Source organism: Rhipicephalus microplus, chromosome 1, assembly GCF_043290135.1.
Source record: "Rhipicephalus microplus isolate Deutch F79 chromosome 1, USDA_Rmic, whole genome shotgun sequence".
Taxonomy (NCBI): domain Eukaryota; kingdom Metazoa; phylum Arthropoda; class Arachnida; order Ixodida; family Ixodidae; genus Rhipicephalus; species Rhipicephalus microplus.
Window position 1 is genome coordinate 127395675 of NC_134700.1, and position 23695 is coordinate 127419369.

Genomic DNA, 23695 nt, shown 5'->3' on the forward strand with positions numbered 1-23695 from the left:
GCTTGCAGAACCTTGCCGTTTCAAAGTGACCCATTCGTCTTGCACGCCCGAGCTGAAACGAACTCTCAGGTCTCCTGGGTGCTGCTCGGGTGGCTTCTGCACCCTCCCCCCCCCCAAAAAAAAAGAAAAAAATAGAAAAAAAGAGTGGGTTTGAAGTGGCGAGCGCAGGGTGGTTGAAGCGCAGAGTCTGAAGAAAAAAAAAGTTCTATTGGGATTCTGAAATTGGGCCATGCCCAGAAATAGCCGAACGAAAGGCGCTTAGAAATTTGATTTCAAACTATGGTTCTCTCTCGCGAGATATGGGAGCAAATCTTGCCGGCCTTGCCCGAAGTGATATCTGACGCTAGAAAGGCGATAATGGATAAAAGTGGTGTGTCTTCATGGACTCGGGAGGTTATTTATCAACGAATTCGTTAAAACTGCAAAGAAGTTTTGTAAGGTGTGTATCAGAATGCCACTGCGAAAACACGAATCTTCACGTGAAAACTTTCAATGACGCCGGTCAAGTTGTGAATATGTTTCCTGCGGCTTTTCGTATGTTACGCGAATGCCTTCTTTTTTAATGAATTGCCAAATAAGAAGATCGTCTTTTGCATTATAGTGCATGTAGTAAGGTGTGGGAGTATGTGGGATGGAGGTTACGATTGTTGCGGGGGAGAGTGTGTGTAGTCTTCGGGATAGGAAGTGATTGAAAATAAAATCACTAACTTCCAAAGAACGCCCGCGCTGCAGCAGTGATGCTCCGCACTACGCCTGAGAGTTCCTATTTCGAGACATGAAAATTCCTTATTTTAGGCATTTTCTTCTGCATACGCTGACAGGATTCCCAGCATATTTTTCTGTTCTGGTATGCGTGCGTCCCTTCACACACATACACACACAGACACACACGCACGTACATACACAGTGTGTGACATGTTTGCGACTATGCAAATCAAGACTAGTGTCTGTGCTTCGCGCAACAAAACCATGGTTGTCCTAACACGTGCGATGTAACTGCATAGAACACAGTGGGCGTGGAGTCCCCGCCAGCAGTACACTTTGATGATTTACCTATATATCAAACTAACCTCAAGGGCTATGCTTGGATGCTGCAGGCGCCAGAACTAATCGCAAAAGCCGGAGGTGCATTCTTGAAAGAATATTTCAGTCCGCATTGGTGAATATTATATTTTCAAAGTTCTCTGCCGTATCGCGAATATTCACTTTTTTTTCTTTTATACATAATGATGGCTGGAAACTCGCTGAAAGAGGGGAAATTCCTTGCACGGAACATCACTGCGCTGCATCAGTTGATCTGGTGACTCATGCTATACTTCTTGTGGTGACCGTCAAAACTTAGCTTGGAGAGCAACAGCACGCAGATAATGCAAGAGCTCTCAAAATATTGCAAACATATTGCAGAGACTATGCTTTAAACATGTACTCAAGTAGGCGGATCTATAATGTTGTTTTGTATGTTACATTCTATACTATGTTCAAAGCTACACATTTCGAGAGTATTATCGCAATCTACTTTTAACTGGGATGAAATTATAACATTTCCTTTTATTTCTTCCAACATCTTCGGGTACATAGGAGAAAAGTAATTTGCTATGCTGAAAGCGACCACTGTTGTTCTTTAAATTTCGAGCACTTCTTTCTAGTTACAACCTCTTTTATGATTCGCTGATGGCAGTGCTTGATCGCAGATATACAGCATGATACTGTTCTCATTGTGGCTCTTTTTTTCATCTGTACTATTCATACCACGTTACCCCATTCCCACTTCGGCCCTCCTGAATTAGTGCTAACATTCATACATTTTTTTCTCTTACTTGCGGCTGCACTGAACGCCATGCCGACACGTTAACCATGCCCTCTTATAGCGAACAGCTTTCAGCAGCTTTATTTCCGCCTCGGCAGTTAGTTGCTTGGCTCCCAAAAGAGCCGCGCATGATATTGGAGCACATCGCGAATGGCGGAACGAAAAAATGAGGTCGTCGGTGCATGTCTATTAGTTATATTATCAAGAAACAAATATATTAAATTGCCCTTAGTTTTTGGGGCTTGACGTCCCAAAACAATGATCTGATAATGGGTGACGCCACAGTGGAGGACTTTGGAAATTTCAACTACCTGACTTTTCTTCACATGCACCTAAATTGAACGACGCGGGCCTAAGGCATCTTCAGCGGCAGCTATAATGCGGCCGCCGCACCCAGACATTGAATTCTGAAAACTTCGGCTCAGACGTCGAACACCATAACTACTAGGACACCATTGCAGTAGACATAACCAATAACATGTTTCCTATTTCCGTTCTATGTGATTCATTGTGCAACTCTATTTTCAAAGATGTCATCTACCCTCCACATGCTTGAAACGATGGCATAGCCCACTCCTTATTCCTACAGCCACTTCAATGAATTCCAACATGCCGACATTGTGGCGCCACCTCTACGGTAGACCACATGCTCTGGCAGTGTCCCTCTCTGCGGAGTTCTCAACGCGCGACCGAAGAGGAATGGAGCTCTACGATCAGAAGCTCAGAAATTTTACTTCAGCTATGGGATATCCTGTAGGCTCGGGAAGCGGCGATGAGGCACGACCTACGAGTGCCGACGTGTTAGCGGCCCGCTGCTCTACCGCTTTGAGCACTTTTGTTTTTCAGGACCTTACAGCGCCCCTTAACTACCTCAAGTTCAAAGGTAGTTTCTTTGTCGCTTTCAGTTCCCTTCCTAAAAAGCTATCTCCTACTCGAAATCTATTTCTTTATAAAAGTCGCGGAATGTAAAGACTAAGCTTTGATATGAAGTTAGGATTTCGTACTTTTTCACTACACGCGGGTATCTCTGCTTGCTAAGCTGCAAACGCCAAAAACGAAGTGAAATCTGTTTATTGTGCCCATTAGCCATGCAATAAAAGGCAGAAACGTGCAGGCGACTGCACCGTAAAGACCAGTCCGAAACAGTTCACAACATCTCTTTCTCTCCTATGTGGACCGATTGAGAGCTTATTTCATCGTGACGTCACGTGAACAAACTGCTGATGTCAAAAATTGTGCCGCAAGAACGGCAAATGCCGGGAGAGAATAAAGCGTGCGTTCTATGTATTTGCAGAGGCTGTTTAGGGGCCCTTCAATAAAGTTATGTGTCTGTTTTTTTCGAAAGTAGACAACAAAGGTACTGCCTCGCACGCTTCGTTTACTATTATTACGTAGCCGGCCATTTACACGTAGCAGTTACTCGTATAACCATTTCCTGGCATGTGCTGCACTCGAATGTCGAACATTACCAAATATTCTGGATTGTTCTGACAAGGTTGAGTACACAGCGCGAACAGTACACTGCTCTATAAGTGAGGCGACCACCAACGATAAGGCTGCAATCATCTATGCCACATGGATTCAGATGCCAACATTCCTTACCGCTGGTGTGGATTACACACAGCCGCCGGCTGACCAGCGCTATCACTGCACATCGGTGCTATCGTTGCTCGTTATGCGACTGATTATAGGGGCGATGCTCCGCTTAGTCAAACCTTGTCCTGCGTGTGGCGTAACCGAGAGAACGAAAGAAGAGAAATTAAGGAATGCAGTATCTCTCGAACAGCATAATAGGCGGCGCTGTCTCATAGGAGTACATACAAACTGCAATTAAGTGAGGACATTCTAGATGGTGGTGTAAGGCTACTCTCCGATTGGCTACTGTGCGGATGATGCCTGTGCGCGCGAGGCAGGAGTGCCTCCCTCGATCTCCTGGACAGTCGCCGTACGTGGCGGATTGTTGGTGGACGCACCAACGGACCCATGGATTGACGCACAGACGAACGGAAGCAAGAACGAAAGGACGGACAGAAGCACGGATGGACCTACAGACGCTTCGCCCCACTCATCATCATTCACTCCGTGGATATGCTGTTATTTGTTTTTCTTTCACAAGTTTCACCCAATAACAATTTTCTGTTAGCAGCCCGTCTATCACCTCCTACATCGTCACGACCACGTGACAATACAACACCCTAAAAAATGTCGAGTAAAAAGGGTGTCTTATCGTCCTAGAACAATAACCACGCACTATCCGGTTTGCTTGGATTTTTCTTCCTAAAAACTTGCTTTTGGCCACTTTTTTATCAAGAAAGCTGTGTCACGCTCATAACGCGCAGGTTGTTCGGGATCTAAAAGCGCCGAGAACACCAATAGTGCAAGGTAAAGAACACAAGATAGATTAATATTGTTTTGGGAACAAAATACGTCCTTTTTACTGGAAATTTTCTTTGAGTGAATGTGAATGCACGCACGCTTGTGTTCGCGTTTGTTGTGCGCCTTTATTATAAGCCTCTTTTTGTACCCTAAAATGATAGTTTCGAACATTCATGAGTGTGCTCTTACCTTAAGTTCATATTTAAAAAAAATATGTTCAGACTTCTGAAATGAAATCCTGGATATAGAGATACACAAAGTTCAGTGATGTCTTTTTCAGTACACTCAATAATAACGACGGCAGCATATACATAAATATACCAGACAGTGTCGTCCTATAATTGCTAGTCTCCTACTGACTATGTAAGGCTTTTTATGACGAAACGTTATTTGCAGTGCAGTAAAGATCATCTTCCTCAGTTGGACAGGGACACCGAAAATTTTGCCCCTCACAAACGGAGCCTTTGGGGCATGCAAAAAAAAACTACTTGCAACCAGCCCAATGTGAGTACCACATAATAGCTAGCTGGTTCAAGCGTCCACCGGCCGACAGCCCTTTTTCGCGGGTATATAGCCTATAAGTTGGTTACAGGCGAAAATGGGGTGCACAGCATTGGTTCTCCTAACGCCGTGCCCCGGCGATCTAGTGGCTAAGGTACTGAGCTGCTGACCCGCAGATCATGGGATTGGATCCCGGCCTCAGCGGCGGCATTTACCATGGAGGCGAAATCGCTGTAGGCCTGTGGGCTAAGATTGCGGTGCAGGTTAAGGAACTCCGAACGGTCTTAATTACCAGAGGCCTTCACTACGGCTCACTCATAATCATATATAGTGGTTTTCGGGTAGTAAACCCCACATATTATTCAACTGGTTCCCTGAATGGTGTAGTCAAGACAGCCTTTAGAAAACGTAGCCCTCGAGACATGAGCCCGGAAGCAGCAACGACAACAGGACAATATGTGGGATGAAAATTGGCAGGCACACAATAACTAGGCTCCCAGTTTTCAGCTGCTATCGCATTCAAACAGACGTCTCCAATTCCTATATATGATAGCGCAAGACGAAACTCTAGGACTCAATTTCTGTCGATCACGATCCGGCGGGCGGAATAAACCGCGTATTTCAAACGAATAGCGAGCGCGTCTAGTAATATTTTTTGTTGTGTGGTAGAGAAGGCGATTAATCGAAATGCGTTAACGATAACTTAGCTTCCTTCATACGCTCTCGTAAACACGGTAAACCACAATTAAGGTGAGTTCGTACGATTCGTCCTTTGGCCAAACGACTATATAGGCACGTGCGGTACAAGCGCGATCTTTTGAAAGTTTGGCACCAACCAACAAATATTATAATTTCGCATTGGTACCTCAATTGTGCTAATCCTCTAGGATCTATGTTTTTATGTCATATGCGAGTACATTTCACGCAATATTGCGCACGTAGTGCCCGTAAGAAGTCTCTCGTTCACATAGAGAGCATAGTAATTTCAAAACATTGACACTACGTTACCGCAATGAGAGCTTTGCGTGCGATGATTGATGGCCCGGGTAAATGTACCGCCTAACTTCGGCGTAATTACTACACAGTATGAAATGAAGGAGATGGAGAATAAATTGATTGCGAGGACTCGTTATTGGTAGGCACAAGACATTGTCGGACGGAGCAAATCTTTCACTGCCTTGAAGCCTAGCACAGCTCTCTCCCTTTGTTAATCAATCATTGTCATTTATCTCTAGGGCCAGATGAGAAGCATACCGCACAGAGCGCCATGTTACCAAGCGGCCACGCAACTGCCGGCTGAAACCGTTGTGCCGAAGTGCACCGCTAAAAATTTGATCGTCTACCTCGACATTAGTGCGCTGTCACAAATGAAGCTATAAAACTGCAAATCAGGATACGATTTGATTTTTCTCGTCTTCAGGGTTGGCAGATGGTACCTGGCCAACAAGCAAACAATCTTCACAGAAAAAATGCCAACAACTCGTGACCTTCGCAAATAAGCCCGGAAGAAGCAAAAGTTTAATGACTGTTCTCGTTTTTGAAAACATTTGTAACTTAAAAATACCAATAAAACTTGAGGAGGAATTTGAAAAATCACTCTATTCTGGCGGGCGGAATTAACCGCGTAACGAAAACGAATAGACAGCGCGTCTTGTAATATTGTTTGTTGTGTGGTAGAGAAGGCAATGAAGGAAATAATTCAGTGCAAACATGCTCTACTATGACTGAAAGCACATATATTAATGAGATCTAACAGATAATCATGCCAAGAAAAGTATTAGAGATTTTATTAGAAGTAATTTTAATGTAAATGTGAAAAAAGAAAAATGAACTGAAGGATGATTCGCCGTGGGCAAGGACCAAACCTGCGACGTTTGAATAACGCATTCGATCCTCTATATACCAACTAAGCTACAATGGTAGCTATCCCACCTCCCCTATCCACCTTATAGGGTATGTACGTACGTGCTTTACACATAACATCAGTCAGCGCCACCAGTAACCATGACGGTGGGCGTGGAACACTTTTTGCTGCCTATTCGGCGTCACGTACTCCGTGGTCTTATTGCTAGCTGGCAGCTGGCCAATAATCTTTCGTATACTACATCAAGGCAAAACGTCTGTCATAACGAGACCCTCGCTATGAAGTAAGAGTATTGTTGTACTTTTGAGAGCTCGTTTTTTCTGTGTTTGACACAACGTAATGAGTTCTAATGGATAATCATACTAAGGAAGGTATTGAAGAATATATTAGCAGTAATCGCACTGTAAATGCGAAGGAAGCATAGTGGACTAAAGAATGGCTTGCCTGGGCTGGCCCCGAACCAACGACCATCGAATAACACGTCCGATGCTCTACAAGCTGAGCTACCACGGCGGCACATACGTACATACACATACGTACATATTTTCTAATGTGGACAGGGGACAGCTGCAGTGGTACTCTGTTGGTAGAACATCGAACACGTTATTCAAAGGTCGCAGGTTCACTCCCTCCACGCACCAAGTTATCCTTTAGTCCAGTTTCCTTTCTTCGTATATACATACCAATTACTCCTAATAACATTCCCTATGCTTTCTTCGGAATGACTGTCTGTTAGATCTCCATAATACTTTGTAACACAAAGAAATTAAGCCTTCAAAGGCGGACTTCCTTCTATCATTCAAAGAACATATATACGTTTTAACAATATCTCCAGGAAAGCCTCCATTTGGTCAAGTGCACCTTTTCTAGTGCCTGATTGATGTTATTTGTTAATTAGCCCAACGTATGTGTGACATAAATGCTCAACTATCATCGGGTACAACTTTAGAAAAGATGAGAGGCCCTACCACGATGAGTGAAGCGCAACAGCCCGTTCACCCTACGACTAAAGAATTAGTCCTGCTCAAAAAATTGTGACTGCTTGTAAAACGCGTATTCCGATAAGCAGCGTGCCTCAAACATCATACTCCATTTGATAATTGGCATAGAAACACATCTCCATTCTCGCATGCCTGAATCGAAACACTATTCCTCCCTGACTATCGTTGGGGAGCTCATATAGCTCGTTCGGGCAGCTGCATGCTCAGCTTTCTAATCACAGTGCTGCCAACGATAACTGGTTTGTGCGCTCAGCTGTAAATAACGAAGGCAGCATGTTCTCTGTCGCAGGGTCACCGGCCGTCCGCCCCATGACGTCACCCGAAGGGTGCACCCATTGACAGAGACTCGTGTGCATCTGCCTTTGAGGGGAAACTGCCGCTTCCTTCTAAAGTTTCACTGACTGTAGTTTTTTTTTCAAAGTCAAGATCATCGAAATAACTGTATTTCATGGAAAATTGAAAATAAACAAAAGAAAACACGACAAGTGGCTGTATAGTTTCACAAGCGACCTCACGAGAAAAAAAAAAGAAGCCCAAATATGCTTGTTATAAGAATAACCGGCTACTCAGGCTATTCCCCCTTTAACACTTCAGACCCCACTTTGTGCGTTCAGAAGACGGTCATAGCATTAGGAATAAGCCATGCCAAGGAATGTGAGCAGGTTCCTGCTCACGGCTGCTTATATTTCCACCCACTTTTCTTTCTTATTTACGTTTCATTGGTTCTAATAACTTCCTCTGTACATTCCTTGGCATTACTGTCTGTTATATCTCATTAATATTGTGTCAAAACACGGACAAACGAGCCCTTAGGTATACACTTCTTTCCCCTCCCTATATATATATATATATATATATATATATATATATATATATATATATATATATATATATATATATATATATATATATATATATATATATATATATATATATATATATATATATGTGTGTGTGTGTGTGTGTGTGTGTGTGTGTGTGTGTGTGTGTGTGTGTGTGTGTGTGTGTGTAAGCGCACCCTTCCGATGCTCTACTATTAAGCTACGGTGGCGGTCACCCCCTCGTCCACTTTATAAGGCATAAATGTAGAATTAAACGAAGGAGCGTCGGTTAGCGAGACCTGTTGTCATTACGGCGAGTGTAGAACGCTCTTTTTCACTTGTGGCGTCATGTACTACGTGATCTTATTACAACATACAATCTGACCAATACTCCTTCTCATAACACCTCTAGGCATCAAGTCGGCCAGGAAGACCTTCGGTACGAAAGAAGAAAATTGAAGTTTTAAGGGAACATTTCTTTTGTTAGACACAATATTGATGAGAACTAACAGAAAATAACGCTAGGGGAAGTACACGGGCTGTTGCTTGTTTTCCGTCTAGTGCATAATGTTGTCATAAGTTGTCATAGTGCATATAATGACGTTTAGGAAAATTTCTTTGAGCCAATGTCGTGAAACTGCGAAAAATACGTTTAGAAATTTCTTACGTCACAAACGAAGATTTCGGCGTGAAACGTAAAAATTAAACTTTATGCCTAGCAATCTCTGTTAATAATGACCTCTTGATAATGAAACCTATAGCTATAATGCTATTACATTGCATTTTGTCAATCTAACTGAACCGTTGTTTCTCTTTAGTGTCATTTTAATGTGATGGTCCTGTAAGAACGCAAGATTGATTGATTGATATGTGGGCTTGAACGTCCCAGAACCACAAACGCAGGGTTCATCCTCCTTACCGACGACCTGTAGGCGCACGCTGGCGTTGCGGCCGGTGCCGTCCCGGAAAGTGACGACACAGACGTACTCGCCGGTGTCCTCGTACCGCAGTCCCGTCACCTTCAGCGAGAACGGGTAGCCCACCATGTGGAAGTAGGCCCTGCCCTGCCACTCGGGACGTGCCCAGCGGACCACCTGCGAGACGATGATGAAATACTCTTCACCACATAATGGAATATTTACGCACAGATGGACCGGCTTGCGTTGTTCGTTGCCCGAGAGTGATTAACTAAAAGAGTCGGGGTCGCCCGCGCTCCATTCATCATTCCTGTTTGCCTCGGAAAACAGGTGCAGCAAACCACAATTTTTCTGCGCTCGTTCTTTTACGTATGGGTCAACATATCTTGAAAAAGGAGGCGTTTGGGCTCGCTCGTAATTACAAAGGCTCAAGCGCGAGCTCTATGCAAAGAGATATGCGTATAAACGGTAGAGGTTAAAAAAGGGTGCGAAAAACTAAAGATATAATTTAGAAGCTCAGTGGCTCCAGAATAGTTGGTATACTTGCCTCTATCTCTTCTTCGCTCTCGCTTATTTTTTGTGGTATAAACCTACATACATAAAGCTAGCGCATAATTTTTTTAATCCACTATCACCCAGAAAGTGGTTTTACATTATCTAATCCTATTCACAGTATGCCTGCTACTCAATCTTCTGTTCATTTCGTTAGAGTTCTTTCAGGCATCACGTGCATGAATTTTCTTCACTGGCCGGTAACGCATCGCACGAATAGAGAATCATTTCATATCCGGAAGAGCCAAGTTAGTAGAGCTGCTATCCACCTCTTCTTTGAGGTTATCATACGCGTTATTAAAAAGGTGAATTAATACTTTATGCTTCATGATTTAAATACGTACGATCAAGCAAGCTTTTTCTGTCTCTTCTATTGTATTCAAGCATAACTTTTTATTGGGCGACTTGATGCATGTTTTCGGAAGGAATAAAACGCAAACAAGACGGACAAAAGAATGTGCAACAACTAATTTGGACGCTCAAGGCTCGTCGACTCCACGCTAGCTCTCCAGACCAAAGAAACGTATCTACTAACGCGAGGATTTTAGTCAAAAGGGCTTCAGAAATCAACAGCTGCCTATCAGTTCCTGAAACCTTGGTATATTAGAAAGACCCTTATTTAAATACATTCAACCTGGGGGTCAAACGCCGAATAAATGTTTTGCTGCCTTACATTTACCATCGTCCAAATAGTAAACTATTTGCCACAAAAAAGCCTAAAACAGAACTTTAGGTTTAAGATGGATCGCCTTAGTTCTCCACAAAGTTCCACGAGCTTTGTGTAATCTTCTTCGGCGTTCTCTAAATCAATCGTCTTATAAGGTCCTCAAAGAATGCGCCCGTGATGTGTCGGATATAACTTATAAATATCCTCTTTTTGAACAGAACAGCCACTCAGCTATGGTAGTGCGTGCGTCTCAAATGCATTCGCGTAGTCATGATTAGTTCATAGTCAATGGAATAAAGATTACGCCCTGCTAGGAAGACTGCTTTCAAGGGTTGTTTACTGGGGCACACCTGAGTTTTTTCGTTCAGCTGACTTTAAACCATAGACCCAAAAACTTTGGCAGAGAGGCCACGTTACTAACTAGATAAATCTGTGCTAGCAATGGTGCAAGCATTGAGGAGAACATTATCCCCGTATACATAAAATTCCACGACAACGACACATAGAAGCAGGATTCCTTTATATTTCTTTTTCATCTATCCCTGGATCCCGCCAAATCTGTCCCTAGTATCAGCCCACTGCACTCTCCGGCTTTTTATTTCATCCCTCCGCTCCAAATAAGGGATGCCGTTGAAAATGGCTGCTGTTTCCATCAAATCGTTTTCCGTCTTGTATCCGATGGTCTTGAGCACTTCTTCTGTTGTGGCAAGCTTTGTGTTTATGCAACCATAACCTTTCCGCACCAGAACCGTATCGCCGAGTGCTATCACGGGAATATTTTTGTTGACGTTTTCCAATGCTTTTTAATCGCTTCTCTGTGCTTCTTTCGCTGTTCAGACGTCTTCTTTGTTCCCTCAAGTGAAGCTACTCTGATATGCACAGTATGTCATTCGCAGGTAAATAAACAGGCTCTCCGAAGGTGGCGTACGTATTAAAGGCTGCACCCAAGAGTGCTGGTATGTGACCTGTTGTAGTGCGACACAGCTGATTGGAGGCAACAATTCCACCCTCCCGGGAATCCTGGGTACATACCTGTAGTATTTAAGATCTCGTATTATGTGCTCTGCTAGCCCGTTAGCTGATGCGTGGGGAGAGGCTGTAAAATTCAGGGCCATATTTTTTTCTATTGCCCACTTTACGAATGCCTGACTCTTGAATGCGGGTACACTGTCGCACCCAACACACTTCCCCCCTTTAAACGTGTCCCTGCTCAAAAGGGGCATGACAACAGCAGCATTTTCTTCTCCGGGCTTGGCAGCTAGTATACGCGATCATTCATCAACCCACACTAAAAAAAAGGATATCTGTTCGGCAGTCCCTCACTTTTCTTCTTCAGTTAAGCGAAATGAACATGCAACATGCACGGTTTCAGACAGAACATTCGAATAAGGCGGAAATATCATGCTGTATATATTTCGCTTATAATTTGCTTTGTTCACTTGACATTTCTCCCAAGAGCTAATGTAACCTGCAATATATCTCTTCATGTCGGGCTTTGTAAATCTCCTCATTATATAATATGTCCGCCAGAAGTCGTCTTGCCCTCCTCATTCTGCGCTATCGTGATGCAGGTCAAGACGTTTTTTTTCTCAGAGTGTCCGGTACGTGAAACTTTCCGTCTATATCCTTTTCAGCCCTGGCGTCTCATAAAAAGGATATGAAGTAATTTTGCTGCCAATTGTGATGTAATGAAGCCAGACATTGAAAAAGGTTTCTTCACTATCCTGAATACACCTGCGCGAGCGTAGGCAGCAATTTTTTGTCGTCATTTTCTTTGTAACTCTGCAAAGTAAAATACAAAATGGTGGTTTGCGATAATGATCATACTTGCCACAACAAAATAATGACGCCTTGATGGTTAACTATCAGATCATATTTTTTCATGTTGTTTCTAAGATGTGTAACTTTTTAATTACAAGGTGGGTCTTCCCTAACACTAACGTATCGCCTGCAGCAGTACACAATCTTCATGTCCTAAGGCTGTGTTCCAGCCCCGCCGGGGTGTTCTAGTGGCTAAGGTACTCGCCTGGTGACCCGCAGGTCGCGGGATCAAATCGCGGCTGCGGCGGCTGCATTTCCAATGGAGGCCAAAATGTTGTACGCCCATGTGCTCAGATTTGGGTGCATGTTGAAAAACCCCGACCAGGTGGTCGAAATTTCTGGAGCCCTCCACTACGGCGTCTCTTATAATCATATGGTGGTTTTGGGACGTTAAATCCCGCATATCAAGGCTGTGTTCTAATTCTTAGACAGCACGTAGACAGTCTACGCAGACTGCTTAAAAGACAGCACCGAGCCCATGCTGTTCGAGAATCGGAACACTTCTGGACGGCTTTTACGCGGCGATGCGCCACCTCGCGTCGAGAAGAAAAAGCTAATATAAAGAAACGTAACAGTTGTTATTTTTGGATTATTTTGTGTTGAAATCAAAAAGAAATAAACGTTACTCACATTGAGCGTCTGGGAAAGCGTCTGCTTGTGGGCCGACGATCATTTCGGGGAGATTTGATCTATCTGAGCGATTTGCTGAGCCGCCATCTTGTTTAGACAGAAAAGTAGCCTGCATCGTATTTGTCTATGATGCGGTCTTCTCGGAGCTGTCTATTTGGCGGCTACTTGAGAATTGCAATGGGACTTAAGATGGGCGCCGTCCATTTAGCTGTCTGTTTAGCCAACTATGGTGAGTATCGGAACACACTCTAAATATAGAACATCAGGGCTCATTGGTTGTCAGACCTCTGAATGCATTCAGGCTAATCTAGATGTGCAGCTTTTGTAAAGTCTGCGATTTCTTGGTAATCTAGTCTAAAAACGTGCCCACGTGACTTCGATAATATGTAAGGGGTTTCTAATGGCGAGATAGTATGTAATGAATTTTCATTCGTTTTATGAAATATAATAGGAGTGTGTGATGAAGCTAATGATGATTGTTTAATACGTGAGGTTTAACGTCCCAAAACCATCATATGATTATGAGAGACGCCGTAGTGGAGGGCTCCGGAAATTTTGACCACCTGAGGTTCTTTAATGTGCACCCAAATCTGAGCACACAGGCCTACAACATGTGTGATGAAGCTAAAAGAAGACGACGATAAACTGTAGTTCAATCAGCTTCTGAGAAACTATATGGCTTGCCCTAACAAACATGGGCAGAAATAATTCTGGCACTGCAAAACAGTATTCGGCAATATTTTATGATGTTGGATCTTCGAAAGTGTTAAATAAGTGGACGGTGGCCGTTCAAGTGCAAAGAGGAGCTGTGTATGACGAGCACAAAGACTTGCTACTGGACAGTTTAGGCGCTGTAACTAATACGTGGTTTCTCTATGTCTTTTTCACAACGAGACCTTGCACTAACAGGGTTAAATGAATAGATATATTTAAATTCACCATATTTCACTTTAGAACGACTAAGCCCTGGAGTCCTATATATAGGACATTGAGCCATTTTTCTTGTGCACTGACTCGATGCTCAGAAAACAAAATAGTTTTTTTTTGTTCATTGAGGATGTGGTAACTCCACCTTAACGAGAAACAAGAATATCGGCTGGTTTAAAGAATTCAGGGCTGAAAGGGATTTACATCAGCTTCTCGGTGCTTTCCCATAATTAAAGTGAGTACACCTTCTCGTCGTCCGAACAGATAGTGACAATTGGAAGCCGATAAACGACGTAGAGTCTGACAAATCTTGTCCATTTCTGTGTGCCATCTTATAATGAGACTGTTGAATTTCACTTATTCATCTAGTGACTCGGCCTTTCGGTTGAGAGCCACTAAACAAATGGGTAAAGGCCAGAGGGTCAGTGAACAGCTCGAACTTCGAGCCTTCTAGGTACGATTGAAATCACATAGTTGCCATTACAACAACCATGGCCTATTTTTACAGTCGCGCTGTAATTTTGTTCCGACTTCCCGAAAGCATAAGAGTAACATCCCATCAATTATCGTCTTTCTATTTCAATTTCACTTGTACCTGTTCGTTGGTACATCACCTGCGCCGTAGTTCGATGCGTTCGTTGTGAGTTCAAATGGAACAGTGAAATCCGGTAGTGTGACAACTGGGTCTGATGCTATGGCTAATACCAAATCTTTGTACGCCCTCTCATTCTCTTCCGTCCAGATAAAATCTATGTCTTTACGAAGCAAGTTGCTCAGCGGCTTCGCTCATGCTGCAAAATCTTCTATGTAGCTTCTAAAATGCCCTGCGAGGCCAAAAAACACTCTTACAGCGTGCACGTTTTCTGGCTTCATCATCAATCGTACACGTTGTACGAACTCTCCTTTCGTATATTTTGTAGGCCCGTCTGAAATGCGCCCGAGAAATGTAATCTTCTGTTTAAAACATTCACTTTTCCTAAAGTTCACTTCAAATTTGGCATCCCATAATGCCATTAAGCAGATGTCACGTGCTCTGCGTCTGATGTTTCATCATTGGAATAAACTATGATGTCGTCTACGTCTACAATGCAGAACAATACCAAGAATGGCTTGAAAACTCTATTCATCATCTTCTCAAACCATGCATGCCACACTGTTTTTCCTCCCGAATGTGAACGATATATTCGAACACGCAAAGTGGTTTGACGAAAGTCGTGTATATTTTGTGTTTCTCTTCTAGCGGACTCTGCTAATATCTTTTGCGGAGGTCTCCACAACAAAACATGTTGAAACGTCCAGTTTCTTCATTTCATCAATCCTGAGGATCACGAAAGGAAACAAGAATGTTTAGCTATTTAAAATCCGCTAATCAGTGCACAGCCGCAAATATCCGCCTTCTTTCGGAGCCAAAGTGATATGCTAGGTGAACGTAGACACCGGTCGCTGTGTTATTCCCGCATCTAACACATTTTCAATTTCAGTTTTCAACCAAAGTATGTTTTTGCGGGACATGCTGTAAGGCTTTCTTCTGACTGGCGGAATATCTAAAGAGAACAGTAAATTTTGTTTACCTTGATAGACAGGTTCAGAAAATTTTTCCTTTACGTTTTTCTCACCCTTGGCAAGGTGGTCCACAACGTTGAACGACACCCACGCCTCTTGTGCCACAGTTACTTTGTCATTTTGATAGTGATTTAATTCATTGTTTTTATACCAGATTTCTAAAGTAGTAATTTATAGTCACTTTCTTAAACGACAAGCGCGTCAATGTTAGCCTTACAGCCTTGCTAAGAGAGTTGTGTTCACCGATTGATCAAATCTTTGCCTTATCTGTGAAAACTTTGTACCTGCACAAATCTCACTTTAATCATTTCCTCATTTTCAACAAGGGCCGGATTTATCACTGATACAGATGCACCGCTGTCAACCAATGCGTCAACACTGTTACCATTGAAATTGAGATTGATATAAACAAGAATAAGGGCAGTTAGAAACACAGCCTCAAATTCTGTCGTCAGGTGGGAATGGACACACTATTTTAGTCGTGTTTTCGTTGCGCTTCTATTTGCGAGATGTCTTGTTCCGCGAAAGTGCTGGTATCAGAGATTAAGTGGCCACTTGATTCCAGCCATGATGCTTTTCGTGCTCACGAGACCTTGCTCCATGGTACTATTGGGAAGTCTGCTCAGTCCGACGCACATTTTATGATGTAAAATTGGTACAGATGTTTTTAAAACATCCAAGTAGATCCTCGATAGTTTTAGGGATCTTTACTTGCACCTGCCTCTGCAGTCGTTTAAATAAGCCTTGAATAATCAAAAGCGCTGATTCAAACTCTGGTATTTATGCGTTTTGCACGTGAATAAGTCGTCTTTTTTATATAAAAGTATTCTAGTGACTTTCCCGAGTGATATCTAGATAAGATAGATCAATATCACCTTTCATCCAGTACCTGTTATATCATCTTTCATTCAGCTCCATGTACCCGTCGTATGTCTAGCGTAGTGGATGTCCTACTACTTTTTGGAGAGTCCACTGAGAAACTGACGAATGTTTCTGATACGATCAAATGATTGATGCCAAGAAGTATACATGCTAGCTCATAAAACTGCACCCAAGTGTCCGGGCTTGATCATTTTTCGTCAAAATATCCGGCTTTACCACCTGGGTGTCTTGTCGCTGATAGGCTTAAGTACTTGTTAAAAGATTTTCTATAAGTTTCTCTTATCACTCAGCGTGTCAGTCTTGCAAGCGAAGCATTTCTAGGAGGCGCGTGTCCAAAGAGGAACTGGTTTGGCTCGATGAAGTTCTTGTCTCTAGGTGCACCAGCGGCATCAAGTTGTGTTCTTTAAATTTGTAATCCTTCAAAACTATCTCCACTAATGCTTGAAAGTAAATCTCCTACAGAGTCTTTCCTCCGTTCTGAGCAATGAACTCACGAAGCTTGGGAGTCGTTATGCTTGCAGGGAAATCATACTTTCCACCTTCTTCCACTTGACACGTTGAAAAATGCGACTGGTAGTTTGAGTATCTCGATAGGCTTTGTGTTATTCACATATGAGGGGCTTCTTTTCTGTCAGACTGCGCCAACGTAACGTTTCACAATGACAAGGCACAGGCCCAAATCACGATCTCTTTATTCTTCTTCGTCTTTCGTCATTTACTGTTGCGTGCACCATGACTGTATTGAATCATTGTTTTATCCACCATGACTGCAACAGCGTTGAATATCACACTGGGTATGTTGACCGTCCCTTCCTGAAGATTTAGCTCCCAATTTCACGTCGTATCAGAGCACAGCTGCTTCTTTCTCAGAACACCAACAATCCCCACTACCCTCCTCCACCCCTCTAAACATTAAGCTTCACTTTTGTGCAATCCGTAGATTTTCGTTGGAACTTCCTGCTATGAACGAACTGACGACCTGCGGAATGAACCTTGTTGTAACGTAAAAGCTTTTGCGGGATTGAGTGAACATGATCAATTCGTGAAATTTAACAGGTAAAAAGGCATTGGTTGGGAATCAAGAAAAGAAAGCGAAGGCATACCTGCAGTAGATTAGCTCTAGTTCCAGTGGCGGGTTTTCCGGCGGAATCCTTGGGGGACCCGAAGTCCACCGTGTAGATAGCTTGGCTAGAAGCACTGCCAGAGGCAGCGCCCGAAGAGTATGACTGGCTGTGCTGGGCTCTCCTATGTGGTCCCAGGTGAAACCACTCGACCCGTAGAGCATGTTGGGTGCTGTTGAAGGTTGGGTTGCGTGTCTCGCATGGCAACTCCGTTTGCTGACCCTGGTTGACCACGATCGCAGGTCGGCCGTGTGATGTCTCTGCGAGCGTACAAGAAACACAAGGAAGTGCGTTTAGGTTGACTCAAAAGAAACCGCATCTTGTTTTATCATACACTGAACAGTAGCATCCACGAATATGTGTGTTAACGTGCTTCAATAATAGGAGGATGGTGACCATATCCTATCTTCTACTTCCAGTCAGTGACGTTCTTCTAGCTGTCACATCATAGCTTTCGCTGCTTACGCTCTAATCGTGTACATGAGATGGCTCATTCAACGGTGCATTACCCTAACTAATCGCGGAAATCACGTTTGAACCATCCACGATGCACGTTAGCTCACTGTTTAAGCTCATTTTTCCTCCACCACTAATGTCTGAACTTTCCATCCGAAGCTCTGTAGCAGCTTCATATTAAAGCCTAAAGTGCAAAAAAACAACCAAAGTTCAAATGCGCTGCAAAGCATGTACGTTTCATCATGACAAAGGTGCACATTAAACCTTCAGCCCTGAATTCTGTTAACTGAAAGCAATTTTTTTCTGTTGTTGAGTTGGAGATAAAACTTACAGAGCACAAAAATATTTTTTTGTGAAAGATTTCTTAAATTTCAATAATTTTGTGTATTTCACCCTCTTGGTGCAAGTGGTCGTTGTGCAACGAACATACAGCAACTACGTATTAATAAAAGTGCCTAGGCCGTCCAATATAACGTCATTGCGCTCGTGGTGCCGAGCTTCTTATTGCACTTGAACGGCCACCATCTGATAATTAAGCACTTTCAAAGATCCAACATTATAAAAGATTGCACAATTCTGTTTTGCAGAGCCAGGCTTACTTATGCCCAGTTTTTGAAGGGCAGTTGATTGGACTGCTCTTTTTCAACGTCCTCTTCCAGCTCCAGCACGCACCATTTTTATATTTCGTAAAGCGAATTAAATATCATTACGTACTATATCACTATTAGACACCTCTTACATACTACCTAAGTGATGTGAGCAGGTTTTTGGACTAGAATAACAAGAAATTGGGAATTTTTACAAGAGCTACACATCTCAATTAGCCTGAATGCATTCAGAGATCCGACAACCACAGATCCCTGGTGTCCCATATTTAGGACATGATTGTTCACTGCTGCGAATGATACATTTATGTTAGGGAAGACCCACTTTTGAAATAGCAAGTTAAGCATCTCAGAAACAACGTGAAAAGGTACAGTACCTACATATAATAGTTAACCAGTAAGGTGTCATTATTTATTTTGTTCCGGCGAGTTTTAACGTTATCGCATTGCGCCATTTTGTTTTCCACTTTGCAGAGTCCCAAGAAGATAACGACGAAAAAATTACTACGCATGCATGTGCAGGTGTATGAAGAATAGTTCGGACACCTTTTTCGATTTCTGACCTAAAAATGTCACGTTTGGCAGCCAGATTTCTTCTTGTGCTTTTTATATGACGTCATGGCCGAAAGGGGTAAATAAACTGACCCACAGAAAGTAAGAAGCAGAGGAAACTTTTGACGAAACCGGCGAATCAATATTCCTTCTTGTTTTTTGCTTTTTTGTTTTGCGAAATCTGTTTTTAATCGTCCTTCGTTACCTTACCCCCTCCTTTCATTCTTTTCTTCGTCTTGCTGTATTACGTTGTACGTAAATTTTTATACTTACTTTATTATTATTTGCAACGCTTTAATTTTGGTGGATGAAGTGGTGAGCTATGTTTACAGAGGAATATTACCTACCCTGTTCCTACCTTTTATTTTACCTTTTGTCTGTTTTCCTGACAAAAATGGAGGACTTAGAGCACTATAGAAGTTAACTAAGCCTGACACCCATCAAAACGTTTTCAGTAATGACTGGTGTTTCATGCTTAGCACAAATTGAATGAACGATTGATTGATTGAATGACTCGGTGAATCGTTCATTGTATGTTTGATTGGGTGTTGCGTGGTATGTAAGAGATATTGACGGCACGCCAGTACGTAAAGCTGTGAAGGGATTTTTCTGCCACTTCCACAGCTTCTTCACAGCTTCCCGTGTCTTGCATTACCACAGTAAATGCAAAGTATTATCCTTGCCAAGAATACCAATAACCTTTCATGTGGCGAAATTTCAGTACTGATTGCTTTGTGAATAAAGTGTTAATTATAGATCGCCTTCCTTTACATGTTTTTGTGTCACATGATATCGGGTCATTTTGTAGGTTTTAACAGCTTTGCTTCATAAAGTTAATATGGTAAGTGGCCAAGCATCATTGCTGAAAAGGCGAACCTGGCAAAGTACAGGTAATTCTTATAGATTTTGGGAGCTTGGCTTCCGTAACACGAGTAAAAATGCAGCAGAGCAGGGTGAGCTCTTCTGGAACCATCAATACGTGCCCAAAAGTTATTGAGACCAAGTGCTAACGAATATTGACGTAGCTTGTTCCACGCATACGCATAAGCTAACAAATGTTACCATCTGGGACAACTATTAAACTGTCTGCTCGAGTTTGACAGATAAAAATTTTCTTCTTAACTGCAGAAGACCGGACATAGGATGAGGAACTTAGAAAAGGTGATGCATATAAAAACGTCTTAATGAGTTAAGTGAAGTCCATGCCTAGAAGCATGTATCCTCGTGTTCTGAGAGACAGACGTGGTCTTCGTATTTCTCAATGTTCAAGGCTGAATGAACAATAACGACGTTAATCGGGCTTCTTGGTCGCAAAATATGGTAACAACAAATTCTTGCTCACTCTTTTTTTTTGTTTACAGAGAATACGTGAGAGACTAGAGCTACGTTTTCCTGGCGAATTTCAGGTTTTATATTGCGTCATCACAGGAACCATAGAAATTTAAGTGCACAAAAACGCTCAGAAGGTTTCCGTGCTCTACTGCGAAAACTCAATTTCATTGATAAATTTCAGGCTCCAATTATGCATGATGCATGTTCCCAATATATCAGAAGTATTCAGCCACCTGTGTAGTAAATTGCTCTGAAAAGTTATCAAGCATTTGTAAAGCTTCATATAGCAATGGCTCAGGAAGTTTTGAAATTGTCTCTGATCTGCATTAAGCGGCGTATTTTGCATTTTTTGTCAGTTGTGGAGATTTGGTTTGTGAGAAATCCACAAGCTAATAGAAAGTTAGCCGATTTGTTACAGTTTTAGAAGATACGTCACGTGTGTAGGTATGTCGTAGCATTTTTTTTTATTTTATGAGCAGTGCATATTTGAACTCAACGTGCTCACAAGTAATGACGGAACTTGACCCCAATTGTGGAGAAAACTGCAATATTTATGAGAATATGAGGGCATCATATACAGATGCTCAGAAATATATTTGCCAGCTTGATTGATATGTACCTTAACCGCTGTTGTTCATCAGGTGTTTCATGATATATAAACAGACTTACCAACCAATCAAATCGAAACCTTTGCTCCCGCTGACGTTCTTCAAGAGGACGTGCACATGTAAATCAAAATATGTGTCTTGCTCCTAAGTTCCTCAAAGTTTTTCGCTTCTTGTCACACATTCTTTATGAGCGTTCACTTGCTGCCAAAGGGTCGTGACACTACACCGCAATTGGCTGATCTCTGCGATTCTGCCGTGATTCGTAATGAAGCACCATCATTGCGGCTTAGCGGCAATTCGTTGCGCTGCGGTTATTGGCCGATTGATTTCTTTCCCACCGCCCCGATGACCCTGTTGGAATGAGGCAAAACAGAATCAACGACAGTGCGCTTCGACACATTGCATGGCAGAGCACGTAATTAAGGTTGACAAAGTTTTTTTCGGGGTCCTTCACCTCGGGGTGTCTGATATTCATATAGGAGTTTCCGTGGTCTCACGCACTAAATGTTATAGGATTATCCACGCTCTCAAGACCGACCACTCTCCCTTACCTCTAAATAAATACTTCTTCTTGGCACATATATTCTTCATTTCGTTTTTTTAATCCATCTTTTTTCCTTTCTCTCTTTTCTCCTTATTTTTTTTCTTTGCGGTACCTACAATGTCAACCTGAGTTCCACGTCGCTCTCGCATTTTTTGATGTTTTTCTTCAGGCACCCTCCACAGAGTACCGTGAAGAGCAACCATGGCTGAAAAATTCCTAGAATTGCATACGTCAATTTTAGCAGCGGATCTGTTTAAAGCGAGCGTAACTTGTCTACTGAATGGGAAAATTATCATGATTATGAAACAAAACGCGCTTGTTTGCTGCTATTTGTGCAGGTGGCGGCTCCTTGAAATAACTTGGACCGGCAAGGAGCTCGAGAATAGGCTTCGCAATGGCAGCTCGAAGTGCATTAGGTGCTCCAGAGACGCTCCAGAGCCAGGTAGGTGCTCCGGAAAGAAGTCAGCCAGAGACGAAGCGTTGGGACGTTCGCAACTGTTTTCTAGACGTTCCCGAACATGATATGCATAGCAAAGGTAAGCTAGCCAGAAACGTGGAGCGCAATAATACGCCTATAAACGGCTACATAGATGTTCCAGAGATTAGTAGGCGTTCCAGAGGTCGCGCCTGAAATGACGGTGCGCCAGAACTTTGGATCACGTTAACACTTGTAATCCTTTGTAAAATCTGGGTTTGGCCTTTGCCAGACTTTTTGAAAACTGTGAATAAGCTCGCTGAGGGTTGGAAATGGGCTTTGATCTTGCCTCACGGAGTTGATTTTATTTAGTGGTATACATTGATAAACATTGAACGATGTACATGGATTATAAATGTGTGCGCTTGTGCGAGGAGGGTCCATGAGTAATCAGTGTTGTTTAATTTCATATTGCATAATCATTGTTACATGAGTGATCAAGCTTCAGGTGATTTGCCTAACTTTGCAATTCTTCGTATATCGTCACGTGGCGAAACCACAGCAGGAATCTACCAAGAACTTCGCAAAACATTGAATAAAAAATATAGCTCCAATGTTCGCTAGCCTTACGAACAGCAATGCTACGCAGAGCTAGACACTTGCATTTTTTTTTCTCGTTTATAACTACGTAACAAGGGCTCTACACTGTCACACTGTAGCTTATTTACAACATGGTGATAGTGTTATCACTACCGCGCAAAACCTATCGAGACCATGTTTTTTTTTTCTTTTTCATTTCATCGACATCATACCCCCACATTTCAGAAACTATCGCCCATATTTCCGAAACCATCAACAGCCGATGTGTAGAGCCACGCTGGGATGTCCGACGCTGGGCCCAAGCGTGCGATGTGACCCTCGAAACGGTGATCATAGCCGTTCCTTCCCACCAAGCGACATCATCACGAGACCGCGAAACGAACTCAGTGATGCATGGTTTACGAGGGTGCTACTAGGGGAGATTACTCCCCAGTGTACTATCAGCCAACGTGTGAAAATAAGAGACTGAATTTATCACCGTTATTCCCAGATGTGCCCGCAAAGTGTGGCACTTCGCTACTAATTAAGCGCCATGTCCCAAGAATAAAACAAGAAACGCGACACCACGGTGATACAATTTAAAAAAAAATGAAATTTGTAAAACCTACTGACGACACCCTACCCTTCCTTCTAAATGTAAAGAATCTTGGTATTGTAGAAGAGTCCTCAACTGTTAGGTATATAAAAAGACGCGGAAGCTTTTTTTTTTCTTTAGTAACTATACTCGTAGGAGAGTAGTGGAATCCGAAAGATAGTAAGGTTGCTTTCCAAAAAGATTCATACACGTTGCAAGTCCAGTCTTCCGGGGCGTAGAGTAACACATTACTCTTTTTTCCGTTTTCAAGTCTGTCGACCGTTATAGTAAAGATACGTGAAGGTATTTAAATGCGAAGCATTTTGTTGCGTCAGGCAGGCACTTTCAGTATCTATCTATCTATCTATCTATCTATCTATCTATCTATCTATCTATCTATCTATCTATCTATCTATCTATCTATCTATCTATCTATCTGTCTATCTATCTATCTATCTATCTATCTATCTATCTATCTTATCTATCTATTTCTGAATATATATCTTCTTATCTAGCCGCCTACGTCTGGGTGCTCTCGTGATCACCCCTTAAATGGGGT

At 42.6% G+C, this 23695-nt stretch overlaps 1 protein-coding gene across 1 annotated transcript in view; it reads right to left on the bottom strand.

Moving 5' to 3' along the window:
• Positions 1–23695, bottom strand: part of LOC119177880 (neural cell adhesion molecule 1-like) — a 272880-nt gene that overhangs the window by 107827 nt on the left and 141358 nt on the right. The window contains exons 2-3 of the mRNA XM_075887327.1: positions 17433–17710; positions 9290–9464 (exon numbers count right to left, since the gene is read on the bottom strand). Of these exons, the coding sequence (XP_075743442.1) occupies positions 9290–9464; positions 17433–17710 (453 nt within the window). The remainder of the gene's footprint in view (positions 1–9289; positions 9465–17432; positions 17711–23695) is intronic.